Source organism: Atractosteus spatula, chromosome 8 (assembly GCF_055471065.1).
Source record: "Atractosteus spatula isolate fAtrSpa1 chromosome 8, fAtrSpa1.hap1, whole genome shotgun sequence".
Taxonomy (NCBI): Eukaryota; Metazoa; Chordata; class Actinopteri; order Semionotiformes; family Lepisosteidae; genus Atractosteus; species Atractosteus spatula.
This window is the reverse complement of record NC_142713.1, coordinates 24,975,303-24,990,228: the sequence shown is the minus strand read 5'-3', so window position 1 is coordinate 24,990,228 and position 14,926 is coordinate 24,975,303. Positions and strand designations below refer to the sequence as shown.

The following is a 14,926-nucleotide window of genomic DNA, read 5'->3' as shown; positions in this document are numbered from 1 at the left end:
CTGAACAGTTGTTCTTGACAACAAAATAGAACAATGGCCAAGACATAAAAATCTACAATGGCCAAAGGAGAGCGATTCTGGGAATACAACAAGAATGGGTAGTCAGCATTCCAGAGAGACAGGAGAGATGGAAGACGAGGCAACATAGCACTATACATAATGAGAAACATTCAGAAACAGGAAGTTAAAACGGATGAGTTATAAGTTTCAGAATCTATATAGGTCAGATAATAGACCTGCAAAAGCCATAGGCATAGTGTTGAGGGGTATTTCAGATATTAATTACAATGGAAATCAACACTGTATAATGAAGCTGGAAACCTATGTGTAAAAAAAGAAGTGTTTTTTATGGCAGAATTAAATTTTCCTCACATAGACTGGGGGAAAAAACTTTCAGGAGCAGAAACAGAAATAGTGCCCATGGCTAATGATCTTACAGTCCTTTCAAACAATTAGGACATTAAGAGACATTGAGAGGTAACAGAGGTCACAAAATGGCATGCTTTCAAGTAGCAAACAATTAGGATAAAAGAAAACTAAATGCAACAGGATTAAGTTAAAGAAAAGGAATGGAATTAACTTATAAATTGAATTAAGACAAAAAGAATGCCACTAAAATCTAAAACATGTAGCTTTTTTTATCAGTGTAACAATAACAAAAGAACACTAGCTTAAAAATCTGGTGTATCCTAGCAGAAAGAACTATAAAGCAAACAGAAAAGTAAAAATCAAGTATCCAGGATATTAAACCTCTAGAGAATGAAAGGGAAATGGTTTACTAAGGAAGAAACGAACAACATGCTTGAGACTGTAGAATGTGTTTCCTTCAAACTTCTCTCCATATAGTTCTAGATGTTAAATAATAACATAAAAGGAGCAGAAATCATACAGGTACTATAGACTCTAAAGAAAAAAAAATCAAATCTCCAGGGCCTAATTGACATTACCAGTGGTATTTCTAATTTAAAACAAAGAAGCATCAGATGATATCCACTGCCCATTGACATTAACAAAACCCTTCCAACAGTCAAGACGATGACTAGTCAAGATGATGTTTTCATGTAATGCATGACTTTTAGTCATGTGGGTCAAAAAAATCTTGTAAGATCCTCCCCTATAAATTTCCAGTTCCATGACATTGTCACAATCATCATCCCTCCTCTAGAGGGCACTCTGACCTTTTATTATTAGTTTAATTATTACATGCACCTGTCTCCTGTTCAACCCATCACTATATAAGTGATTTGCCTCCTAAGCTCTGCGCTCAGTTTTGGAAGATGGACGCCACAAGACTTGCCTATTCCCCGGGATCGCAGGTAGCTGAGGTCAGAATCTTATTCCCCGATGTCCTGACCATCTGGGTCCGGGGCTTGGAGCTCCTGGCGTTGTCATCGTGTTTTTAACTTCCCTGTTCCCGTTCCTGTTCCGACCTGGTTCCCGTTTTTAACTTGGTCTTGGATCGATCTCCTGGCTACCTGGACTTTGGATAGTGCCCTGTTTTTCCCTTTTGAACTCCCACTGGACTTGATCGCCTGCGCTCCCCCTCGCACCTGGATCACCGTCAGCACCACCCCCTCAGTCCTCCCATCCATTCCTCTCCGTGTTTTCCTTATGTATTTCCTTCAGTCTCTACCGGATTTTTACCGTCTGCACAGGGTCCTAAATTGCACTACGCGGGAGTCGGAACCGGCTCCTGTGACAGATATGAACAATTCCTTTTTACATAAATATCTATCATTAAATTATATATAAGGAGGCACTCCAGGCTAAGATAGGGAAGTGCAGGACTGACCACCCCTGTCTTATCCTTATCTCATACTTCCCCATCCCTGTCTGTGTGTAAAAAGGGCTATGAGATTAGTGATCTGTGTCCCCAGTAAATTCTGCTTGAGGCCAAGGCGTTAAGCAAAATTTCATAACTAGAACTAATTTTCAGTTTTGAACTGTGAAACAGTATTGGCCAAGTAAAGTTGAAAGTAAAAAAAAACATGGAACCCTTTTAAAGAGATATGAAAAACAATCCCAATGAAAAGCACTCTAATTGAAAGTTGTCTCATAAAATCCCATTGGGACATGATAATTAAAGCTAATATAATGAGCCAATATGGTGACAGAATGCTATTCAATCTGTGAAGCTGAAAAACATGGCAACATGAGCAATATCACAGGAAAATGAAGGTCTCTTACACTAACAAACTGTTAAGGGGGATAGTATTTAATTGTTGCATCAGTACCAGACTACATACCTGACAATGAAGGACAGACAAAGACAATATTATGAGAGCAGTGTTTGTACACGAGCATGCTGCTGCAACAGCAGGATACTAAATTGTGTTTATTAATGTTTACAACATTGCTCAAGGCCCAACGGTCTAGGTATTAAAAATTAAATGACAGCCAATATTTACGATTTCTGTCAGTAACAGTTTACATTCTACTATATCCTGCAAGAATTTAAATACAGAACACACTCAAAAAGAATGGACAGAAAGTGAAGAGGGTTGAATATAATCCATTTTGAGCACTTAATGTTCACACAATCCTGTACTCTATTTTTCCCTTCAGCATATCCAGGTATAAACATATTAACTCAGTGAATACCTCGAGTTAAATCTGCCTGCTGTTCATCCTGTAACCCTATGAAGTGTAGCCAATTGAATGCCAGAAATCATGTCTTTTCTAAATCTACTATAACTTTGGAAAGACAAACTATTTTTCAAAGCGAATCAATTTAACAGAAGCATTTAAATCAATTTCAGATCTTCACAGCACGGAGAACCTAGCTAACCTCGAGGCTGTTTGCTGAAAGGCTGTTGGATCTTTCAGACAGTGAAACCTGGTGAAGTGTCAAATAGAAGCCCACCAGGCTTCAGGTACACTGATAATTTTATTTTTTAGATTTCAATTGTGATCCCTCTCTCCTCTTCTCTGCAATCAAAACCTCGGTTAATTCACACTTTTTAACGCTGAAACCTGTAATTTGTGTTGGTTTACTTCATTTTACAAGTGGTGAACTATTATGGTATTTCAATGTAGAAACTGAAATGGCCAAACCCATCATTAAGCATGAGCTTGTTTGCGGCAAAACATGTTGACCTTTTTTTTTCTTTGTTGGGAACACTGAAGATGTGACAAAAATATGCCTTGTTTCACCTGGAAATGAACCTGAACACAGGTCAAGACTAAGTACATCTTGTATCTGCCTTAAGCAAAAAGACTAATTATAAACAAGGCCCAATTACTTTGACAATATCACTTAAAATGCAAAGGTTATTTTAGATTAACAAATGGTCAAATGATTTTAAACTATTTTCTAGAATTTAAATGGATGATCAAAATCTTGTGTACTATAGTGTACTGTGGTCCTAAGTCAATAAAAAAATACTGTGTAAAATGTACCGTAAATATTCTTTGATATACAAGTGTCAGAGCCCAGTGATATTTCACCTTGGAGATGCCAAATTCAGATCCTCTTATGCTGTGTTGATATACACAAATGTGTATATTCTACAAGCTGAAAGAGAACTGAATCATCACTGCTTCTGGGAAGGCAAAGAAAATGTTTCTTGGAATGTTATCTCTGTTTCCAGGACAGAGCTTGTGTTACATCTTCCTGAAACTGTTGGAATATCTGGTTTATGTGAGGATTAACGTGGCTGCCCTTCAGTAGACACTGAACAGCATGTCTCCGCTAAAAAGAGTTATCTAGAATTAGCAGATTAGTGTTTTAAATTTGAGTGCAAAGATAACCTGTATCTTGCTTCAAAGTCTTTACTTAATGTAATCCATAAAATGACAAATTATTCCCCGAATGACAAAAAGGCTGCAAAATCACACACAGGTTCTAATTTATCCGAATTAACAGGTTTCTTTTCTTCTTGTATACTTTTTCCTGTGATGAAAAAACCTGTTAGCAGGTTTGAATTATAACTTAGTAGATATTGAAATATATTAACAAAAATGCAGTAATAAGGATGATCAATTTGCTGGAGTGAGTCAAAGTCATCTTTTTTCATTCAGCTGCAATAAAATCATTTTAGCCCAGCAGTCAGAACTTTATGAAAATCTGATACAAAGCCAGAATGTTGGATTCATTGTTCTAAATAATTCTACCCCTATAATGGCACTGTGGAGGGCATTTTTCATCAGTGTCAAAAAATAAACCTATTCAGTGTTTAAAAATACAATCTAAAGCTACATATTGGTTTTATATGATTACCTAGCTATTGTGCAAAGAAATACAAAAAATAACATTCTAATTTTTTTTTTCTCATATTGCTCCTGTCTCACCTTGACACCCCAGCAGAATTGCAAAAATATGACCTTTTGCCTCTAAAGTGGTGAAAGGAGTACTACTCATTAGTTTATACAGTACATCACTTCACATATTCACTCATCACACCATGGCCTTAAAGTTAAATTTCAATCAAACACTTGATGCACATCAAAAACGAAGGACTGCTGGAACACAAAAACACATCATCTAATCCAGACACAAGTCAGGGAACAGGGTTAGATCCTTATGTTTCAATCCTATATCACTGACCATGGACATTACATTTCTGTTCGACTTACATTTACATGCAGAACAAGGCAAGCAGGTTGGCACTTTGTACACTGATGACATCCAAATATTTTTGTTAAACCATACCTATCTGTTCCAATCCTTCCAAAGTACATGAAGGATGTTTCAGATTTGGATGAGATACAATTTCTAACAGCTAAATGTCAACAGCTCAGAAGTTTTTGTGATCTTGACAGCCTTTAAAATCTATTGGTCACAAAGCTGTGATCTTCTGCTCTTGCCTGGATACCAGTAAATGATTGATTACAGATCTAGGTGACATCTTTGAACAGGATTTGTACTTTGAAGTACACATCTGATCTCAAGGACTTTTTTTCCACCTCATTAACAGATTTCTCTTACACAGATGCAGCTGAAACTTTATTTCACACTTTCATTGGATTACAGTAACGCTCTTTTTATAGACTTCCAAAAGCCATTCTAGTGGAACTTCAACTTTTAGGACTCTGCAAGACTCTGGCACCAATATGTTTGAATCTGCAGAGCACCACATTCTGAATTATTGAATACTACACTCCACTAAAGCTCTTTTAAACTTCATTCATTCTACACATTTAATTTTGGTGACATTTTAGTTGTCTACATCCCACTTTTTGCAACACCCTTATTAAAGACATCAAGCATATTTAATATCTGCGCAAAACAGAATTAATGCTTTACTGTGTGAATTAGTGTTTGAAAAGGCTTATACCATTAGAAGTTTTTGAATTGCTTAGCTCTGAAGCAAAATTAACTTCAGATGAAGATGCTGGGCACGTTTCAGTAAAATCTACTGAAAGGGTTCATAGCAGTTTCTGGATTCTCCCTGTGCCTGATCCGAGAGTTTCTATTAGAGGGAAAAGGAATGAATGTCTTTAATTGCAGTACGTGTGCACTTTAGAAATGGTGGATTGTTTCTGAATTTTTTCGGAGAATGTAGATATGCACTAAATTTCCTGTATTCTGTTATTTATTGTAATACTTTCTTAATACAGGATAGAATCCAGTACAGGAAATGTCCACACTTGATTTTGAAACACTGAATTACAGGAATGACAGAATGAGTGAACAAGCAAGTAGTTACCTTCATGCAACTTAAAGAATTAAAGCAACATTGGTTTTTTTTTACACAATAAATGTCATTAATATGCAAGTGTCTGGGGATAATCCATCAACACATCCCTGTTTAACCAGTGCAATAGAAGGTAGTTAAGTATTTGCGTGAGTGCTGTTGCAGATTTACCAGCTAAGCTAAGGATCTGTGCCTGTGGCTGGAAGGTTGCAGGTTCGTATCCTGAATGTGCTATTCGCGGCCAGCAGAGGAATCCCAATCCGTTGGGTCGCTGAGCAAGGCCCTTAACCCCAACTGCTCCAGGGGAGCCGTATAAATGGCTGACCCTGCGCTCTGACCCCAAGCTTCTCTCTCCCTGTCTGTGTATCTAACTGAGAGCAAGTTGGGGTATGCAAAAAGACAAATTCCTAATACAAGAAATTGTATATGGCCAATTAAGTGATCTTATCTTACATGTAGCCTGGTACCTAATACATTGGTGCAACACATTCATACATGAGTAAAATTATACTGAATATTTCAAAATGTACAGTGCAACACATTAGGCATTAAATTATACCATGGCTTTCTTTTAAACAGGCTCGCAGAATTCCATTAGACTTTTTTTTCTAGAAAAACAGCAACTATGGTAAAATAGAATATTTCTAATTTTATGAGAACTGTGTTTGAAGAATGCAACTGGACTTATTTTGATTTAGGAAAAGAATGTAAAAAATGTTCTGTGATGTGTTTATTTATTTTAAATATGATTATTTTTGTAATTTCCATATATGCTATTCTCATATGGAAACACTAAACAAACATTCAAGAGAAACACAAACATAGACCTAATAGTCATTTAGATACAGTACCTGAACTGAATTGTGGTCGGTATCAAGAGTTTGATATACAGTAGGGGTAATAAAAGTATAGTTGCAATCAGTTACATTTCAATCACAAGAAGCCTTAATGCCTTGACAGAACCCAAGATATGAATTTACCCAGAATGAATATGACTGACTAAACCCTCATTATAATTAAGTTTAATATTCCATATTTCATAAAAAAAGAAAAAAAAATCAAAACACCATCAGACCACAGAACTGTTGGAATGCAATGCTAAAATGAAGCAGCTGTTTTGACTAAAGTCTTACATTTATAGACCTCACTTGACTGCCTAAGAGAGCTTTGATTTTATTTTCTCATCTGTTACCGGAATCATGGGAACAAACCTCACAAATGAATTTGACTAAAACTTCGGAACGTGCACCACAACTTGAGCAAGCAAAAGGCATGTGGAAGCAGAACATATAACTGCAGCTGTGGTGAAGTAAAGACTCCCTTCCTGTGATCTACTTTGCTGACCAAATAGCATCTGAAATTTAATTCATCCAAAGAAAATGTAAAGAGTGCAAACTCTTATCAAAAGAACCCTAAACACAGGAAAGCCTTTGGTCTCTAGAAAAATACTGAAATAGCTAGTAATTATCATTGTGTGCTTATCTAAGATGTATGAGCACAATACAAAGCTGATTGCTGTAAAGCACAGAAAGGGAAGCAATTTACCAGCCTTCCATTTAACCTTTTTATTTCACGATAGACAAAAGTGCAAATTTGCAGTCCCTATTTTCTTTATAATTAATTAACACTGACTAGCTAAAAGTGAATGAAATAAATTAATACACATCTTTTTGCTTTCACCTGCTTTTACAAAGTTTCTGATGTTTTCCTGCTGAAAAAGAAAATTTGGATTTTAATGGAGATTAAATGTAGTGTGCCATTTTAATTCATTTAAATTATAATTCAATTTGTTGTTTTTATTTAGAACACATCACAAAGCCTTATTTCTCTAAGGATTCTGGGATTCTTTGTATGGTCTGACAGAGGAGGAAGTCAATTAATCTCTGTTATGATTGAAATAATTTTAATTCTGGTGACTGCCTGCTGAGTTTTGTCACACACCAATTCTCCCTGTTTCATTAACAATGTTGACAGGTACTAATGCTGAACTCTCCTTTCATCCACTGTCTTCTCCAACACATGGTTCCTTGAGATAAAACAGTTTAGCAAAGGAATAAAGTTTTCACCAACTGTGATCAAACTTTAAAATGAGTGATACATTTAACATTGATCACAATAAATAACATTAAAAGGATTGTTCAAAAACTGACCTGTCCACAATCCTTATAAAAAACATCTCACCTAAATGTCTTAAGACCTTTCAACACACTGCAAATGGCTAAAGTCTTCACACTTATTGATTGACAAACCTGTAGAACTTAAATTGATTTTTAATATTTCAAATCCTAGACTACAAACAGGTGGCTAGTTTGTGCCATGAGGATTTATTTTATCTAGTAGTGTGGAGGATTAAGAAACGGCTCTGAATCAAATTAACTTTATATATTGATTAATAATGCTAGTAGAGACTTCAAATATTTTGAAATATTAAGTGAACTCTCCTGCCAACTTGTGGTTGTCCTCTAAAATCTTTCCTCATAAATTCAGCATTAGAAAAGGCAAAAGGAATGGAAACATTTAAAACAAAGAAGCAAACATTAAAAATGGCTGCATTCATTTTGGTAGATGCTTGAAGATCATAAGCAGAAATAGCCAGAGATGGAATCTATTACAGACTCCATCACTTTAAAATGAAAACACTCAAACATGGAATCATTCAAATTTCTCACTAGACTTCTGCACTACAAATATCAGCTTCTCCATCAGGCCCTGTAAACTGCACAAGACCAGGTGTTATGCTACTCCATTTTGTGTTGAGTGTTGTGATGCTTACACATCTCAACATTACTGTTTTATTTTAAGACTAAACTTATTTTTTTTTTGCTGCCTGTCAATTATGTGTAGTAGACCAAAAAATGGAAACGATGTCATCAGTGTCAAGTCGTCAAACCACTGAATGACCACACGCGCTCTGTGGATGTGAGCTTGCCATTGTGGAAGATACACTACCCAGCAGGAAAGAAATACTGCAACCTGCTGCAAGACAATTGTTCAGCATCATTAAGTAGCAAATAGCGTTGACCTTGTCTTGCAAGGAAATTAGTGCGACCAAACGATGGCAGGAACATACATCCCACAACATTACAGAACCACCAAAACCTTTCACTCTTGGAACCAAGCACTTAGGGCTGTGAAGCTCTCTTGGTTGGTGTACTCCTCAGTTTGTCAAGAACAGGCAGAAGGATGATTCATCTGACCGTACCCCATTTCTCCACTGCTTGGTTATCCACTGCCTGTGCTCTGTGCTCCATCAGACTTGTAGATGTGCTTTGCTGGGACCTATGTACACAAACCACTCTGCAACCCAACTACAGTACCCTGCTCTCCGCAGTTCCTGGCGGAGTTCCCATCAGGCTTTCAGCAATGGCTTGCCTGTTTTGCACATATATCACTGACCTGGCATGTGAGCTTCCACCACCTGCTGCTTCTTTCTGATGTTGTATTTGTCTGCTAAATTGACAGTACCTCAGATACACCTGCTTTTGAAACATCAGCATGTTGAGCTGTCACCCCTCTTTCAAAGTCACTAGGTCTCCCTGTTGAGCCATACTAACCAGAATTATAGGCAACGAGGCCAATCCAGCATTTTTATATATGACTGTAGGCATGCTGGGATAACCTGCCAAACCTTCTGTGGAAGCCATTGTATTCTAGTTCTGACAAGAGGAAGTACAATTGTTGGTGTGTTATTAGTTTAAGAAGATTGTGTTTGTCTATTATTGTGACTTAGTTGAAGATCAGACCACATGTTTATGAGTTATTAATGGAGAAATCCAGGTAATTCCAAAGGGCTCACAAACGTTTTCTTGCAACTGTATGTATTCTATTCTACTTAAAGGAAGTGCCTTTTATTTACCCAGGTGTTTCCATTTTTATGTCCACTACCTGTATAAAGCAGCCATACAATTTATGATTATGTGCATCTCATCCCAGTGTTCTGCTTTGAGAATCAGCTGAAGGTCACATTTCCTATACACTCACCCTATTTAGCAGGTCAATTTCTTCCCTCAGCTTCCCAATCATTTCATCCTTGTCTTGTTGGATTTTCAATAGTCGTACATTTTCCTGCCTCTCCTTGGCAAGTTCCTGAAAATACAAAAAAAATATCAATGAATCTGAAGAATACTTATCAGGAGCACTGCAAAAGCAAGGGACTGAACCCTGTTATATTATTAGTACCACTGAAAATAAAACAAATTGGGTTCAAAAGGATCTTTTTCGGTGGCTTCTTGTTGCTGTTTTCAGTCAAGGTTTCTATGACAAAGAAGACATCAGCTGTAATTTTGAACATGGAGGAAGGCACATATGCAGAAAAAAATACTAATGAAAGACACTAGAATACTATTTTCCTTCTTCATACCAGAATAAACTATTATTAACTCAATAAAAAGTAACGTGAACATATAACAATATAACATATTGAGAGGGAAAATACCTAATCTGAAATTATGCAAAATTATTACCAATGATACAGGTTATAAAAGAGATTTGCTATAAAAAATAAAATTGGCTCATCATCTGGCTCCCCATTCTGTTGCAGACATCTTGGGCTACAGAAATTGGGCTAGAGAAATTTACTTAAAAAGATGTATTTTAACATGCTAAAGTTCTGAAACAGAATCAACACTTTTTCCTGGCTCCCCAGAAAGTGTTCTCCAAGACAAACAACTCCTAAGTTGGGCAATGACAGAACTTTCCACTTAAAATCAAGAAAGATCAGCATCTTGCCACAGGAATGCTTCATTATATCACATTTGTTCTTCCTGCTGGGTTGATTCTTTCTCATTCCTAAAACTCAATCTCTATCTAGACTAATCTATCATCACAACTGTTAACACATCGTATTTCATTTTAACGATGTAGGAGGGGATCACTCAGGTTATTTGTGCTTTTCACTCATTTTACTTGTCATTCTGTTTCAAAACCGAATCCAAAGTCAACTTGAAGTAATTACTGATCGCTTTTTAAAAGGTAGATCCATTTTTGAATTCTCAGACCATCCTACTGATCAAAATTATACTAAGGATCTTGTTTTTAATCTATTATTGCACCCCGCACACACACACAATAACTTATTTTTTGCTAAAATATAAAATACAGCAGGCATGCGGGCTGTGGACTAGAAACTCTGAAGCTGGCTACAGGTAGTCCATGACTGTAGAAACTCACTTTACACCATGACATTGTTAACAATTAGGGACATAATTCCAAGCTGTTGTTTTCTGGCTAACATTCTGGAACATGTGGTGCCCTCTCAGCTGCAACATTATTTGTCCAGTAATGATCTATTTTAACCCTTCCAGTCTAATTGCCAGCACATTAGTCAGAGGCGGTAATGATTTATTAAAGGGTGCAGACCGGTTGAACCCCTGCATTTAAAATTATGAAAATAAATTGCAACAGAATGCAGGTCATGATGGTCGGCTTTTAGTACTGGATGAGAAGATTCACAAATTTTACACTGACTCTTGAGATTATCCAGCTCAGTCTCGACAGCCAGAAACATCAGCACTCTTTTTGTACCGTACCTGGCCTATTTGTACCTCTCCTGTTTTCGTCTATATGACTCATTCCAATACACTATTCTATACTATAATGCAGTTAAAAGCAAATTCCTAAAATAATAACTGGCAGACCGATTTCAGTTTGCTAAGAGCTGTGCTGTTCAAGACCCCTACTAAATTTAATGCTTGTGGCTACTTTGGTCAAAAACCTCCAAACACTTTGTAATTTTAAGACATGATCCGTTCAATATGTTCATAAAACATAAAAGGGTAAAAGTGTCATAAATGTACAGTATTAAAGCTTAAAGCAGAATAATATATAATCATTTTCAAATTCCGAGTCTACTGTAAGAGCTTCCACATTCTATAACTCAACTGTTTGTAATTTGTAAATAGGAAACTGAATCTACTTTTTAAAAAAAGTACATTTGAAGTAGCATGTAAGTAAAAGACATCCCATACACCTCTTGAGGATCATTTCTCCTCTGTCTTTTTAATTGCACTGCTCCCAAACATTCATGACTGAGTTCAGAACATTAAAATGTGTGCAAGTATGAAAACAAACGAGGAATCTGAGGGTTTAGTAAAGATATTTATTTTCCTTTTTTTACATAGCCAGAAAACCTATTCTCATTTACAAATAGTCACCATTTATGCAAATGATTCCATTGTAGAATGAAGTGGAGAATGTATTATCTAGTCATCCAGTGGTCTGAAAGATCACTGTTGGTCAAATAAGAAAACTTATCATTATTTATTCTCTTTATGTCAGTTAATGTGTAACTACTAGTTCAGCAGTAGAGAAAGGATTAAGGAGCTCTGCAGCTGTAATGGTGGTTTTTCATAACCACATAGGAAAGAGGAATGTCTTTGAACTGGAAAGGTCATCTCACAGTAAACAGAATCATTATTATTGCCTAGAGGAGATTCCTTTTTATTTAGAAAACCAAATAGCAGAGACTTGTTTTTCAGGGCAGTATATCAGAGAAACCATAATAAAAAATTAAAGAAAACACCAGCTGCTGATAAAATTTACTTGAAAAAGTTCAAGGACAGTAGCCTCCTTAAAACTTCAAATCTGTTCCAAAACTCCTGTTCCTAGAGCTGAACTGAACAAGGGAAGCATCTTATGGGAACAGACTGACAACCAGGGTCAGCTAATGCACTCACATCCAGCAAATTTATGAGAACTTCAATACTCAGAGTAAGCCAAGCTTGTAAATACTGGAACAAGACAGAAAAAATACATTTTTCAAATTCTAGGGAGCCAGAAGCAGTCACCATCTTTTAACACAACACAAAGTATCTGTCCTTTTGTTTGGTCTATATAAGGTTACTCTGGGCACATATGGTGACATGTTAAACCAAACAAAAATTAAAACATTAAACAGGTCATAACTGAATAGTAAAAAAAATACTGATAACTGTTGACCTGCAAGGTTAAACATATTCAAAACACTATTATTCAGTGAATTAAAATTCATCTATAAAGAAACTAGTATGTTATCTATGATGAAATGAGGTTAATGTGTATATTAATAAATACAAACATGGTAATTAGGGGGATGTTTTTTGTAAGCTGATTTCAATATTAACCATTAACAAAAAATAGAACATAAGAAAGGTACCAAATGTGAAGAGGCCATTTAGCTCACCTAGCTCATTTGGTTATGAGTAACACATCCTGCCCATGTCTTGAGAGAAGAACAAAAAGGCTGTGCAGCTTGTACTAGACACCTACACCCCTGTGCGTCCTGTTCTCAGTTTTAAATGCAAGTCCTTTTAGTTTCCATCTGTATCCTCTGATTCTGAAAAATGTCTATTGTGTTGTATTAATGTCTTTGGAAAATTTTAAATACTTTAACCAGGTCCCTTCATAGCCTTCTCTGTTCAAGATGAAAAAGATGCACTTCTTTTGTTGTGTAATAGTAGAGCACTCCTTTAAGACCCAAGAATTTTGCTGGTCACTCTTTAGCTGGACTGTTTTCCAGAACAGTAGTATCGTTTTTGCAATGTGGCTACCAAAAGAGTATACAATATTCTAAATGAGGTCTTACTAGTGCATTGTGAGATAATACAAGATTTTTTTAACAATACTCAACTGTAAGTCTAAGCAAGGCAGACAATGTTGTCTGAACATGTCCACCTAGCAACCAAGAATGTAACTGAACTACCAGTCTGGCTTTTTCAAAATAATGAGTCATCATGAGATATGAACCTTGTGCAGAGTGGATATACAGTGACACTGCAATTAGTTTGACCTTTTAGGTTTGAAAATGTTTCTTCTGGTACCTCAGTTTTGATACTATTTACTAATTTCCTTCCAGACCCCAAGGAAATGCCAGACTGATTTGGATGGGCAGTTCATCAAGGGGGAATGCAGCTACGTGTTTTAGTCACTCTCTCACCCTATCCTTCTTATCCATGCAACTCCTATGGAGAAGCTACAGTTTGCTGAAACCATCTGCAGGAAAAGTGTCAGTCACATAATGGATGAATCTGAAACATCTTCATAAAAATGGAAGAACTGACCCAGGATTTGTCCGGGATCTCTCTGAAATTCTGCTAACAAAACATGCTGATTAAACTTCCAAGATTAAGTTTTGGCGTGACCTTACCCTTTCCAGCTCTTCTAGTCTCCTTTCCAGGGCTCCAGACCCTGCAGGATTAGCCTCTCTGTTGTGGCGGCTGTATCCTGAACGATCCGTTCGGGCAGAATATCTGTTCCCAGGGCCCTCCTCTTCAGAAGCAGGGCCTGCAGAACTAGAGAGCATGGATCCAATCACAAACCAACATCAACATGGTGGGAGCCCAAAAGGAACACATTCTGTATTACTTGAAAAAAAATCAAGTAGATCCAATCTCATTGAGAATCATCCTTTAGCTTGACCTAGTTAAAAAGGCCAGATTTGCTAAAAGTATCCGTATTTATTTTCATTGATCACAAGACGTTTTAGATGCTCTGTGCCATTTCCTCTGAAGTTCTACATTTGTTTTAAGCTTTATTCTTAAAAACTGACCACTTTTTAAGAAGAAAACACTGTCATATTAATTTCACTTTGCTGCATTTCCTTTTCATAAACACATCCACTAGAGAGCATCCTCTTATCCACACAGTTTGCATATTTTAATCCAGAAATGGCATAAATACATCATATACTAACATGATATCAAATCATTACTAAATACACAAAAGACACTCATACTTAACACTGCCTTTAAACAGAGTATGTGACTAAGTGAGAACAACAGTTTAGTTTCCATACATCTGATCTCAAGGGAAATAAAACATTCTATTAAAAACCAACATTTCAAAAGCAGGCATACATATGCTTCTTAAAAATAAGTCAATTTTGGCTCTTACTATATATCATTCTCTATTTACAAAATTGCAATACCTTCTTAGAATGAAGCACCAAAGAGGAGAAGTTTTTATTCCACCCTTTAAGGCAGAACACAGTAGTGCCCTTACATGGCACTCTTTCATAAAAAAAATTGACCCTGTGCATCTGAACCAGCCGTCTGCAATGAATACGATGGTGTGAACAGGAAGAGAGCTCGACAGAAACCTTCACTGTCAAGCCAACAAGCAACCAAACGCTACCAGAGGAAAAAAAATTCTATTGTCAAATCTTTAAAGAGGTTTCACACAGAAGGTAACATTTTTCATAATACCTGTGCTGATGGGTTCACTGAAAGGGATGGGGAAGCTTGCCAAGTGTAGGAAATGTGAGACCTTATAGTTGGGTTATATTAAACCCTCCAGGTACATTATATGGAACATTA

General features: G+C 36.5%; 1 protein-coding gene across 1 annotated transcript in view; it reads right to left on the bottom strand.

Annotated features, from left to right (window-relative positions):
* The window catches only part of pawr (PRKC, apoptosis, WT1, regulator), a 100,312-nt gene that overhangs the window by 2,572 nt on the left and 82,814 nt on the right, over positions 1-14,926 (bottom strand). The window contains exons 5-6 of the mRNA XM_088922844.1: positions 13,759-13,903; positions 9,618-9,722 (exon numbers count right to left, since the gene is read on the bottom strand). Of these exons, the coding sequence (XP_088778970.1) occupies positions 9,618-9,722; positions 13,759-13,903 (250 nt within the window). The remainder of the gene's footprint in view (positions 1-9,617; positions 9,723-13,758; positions 13,904-14,926) is intronic.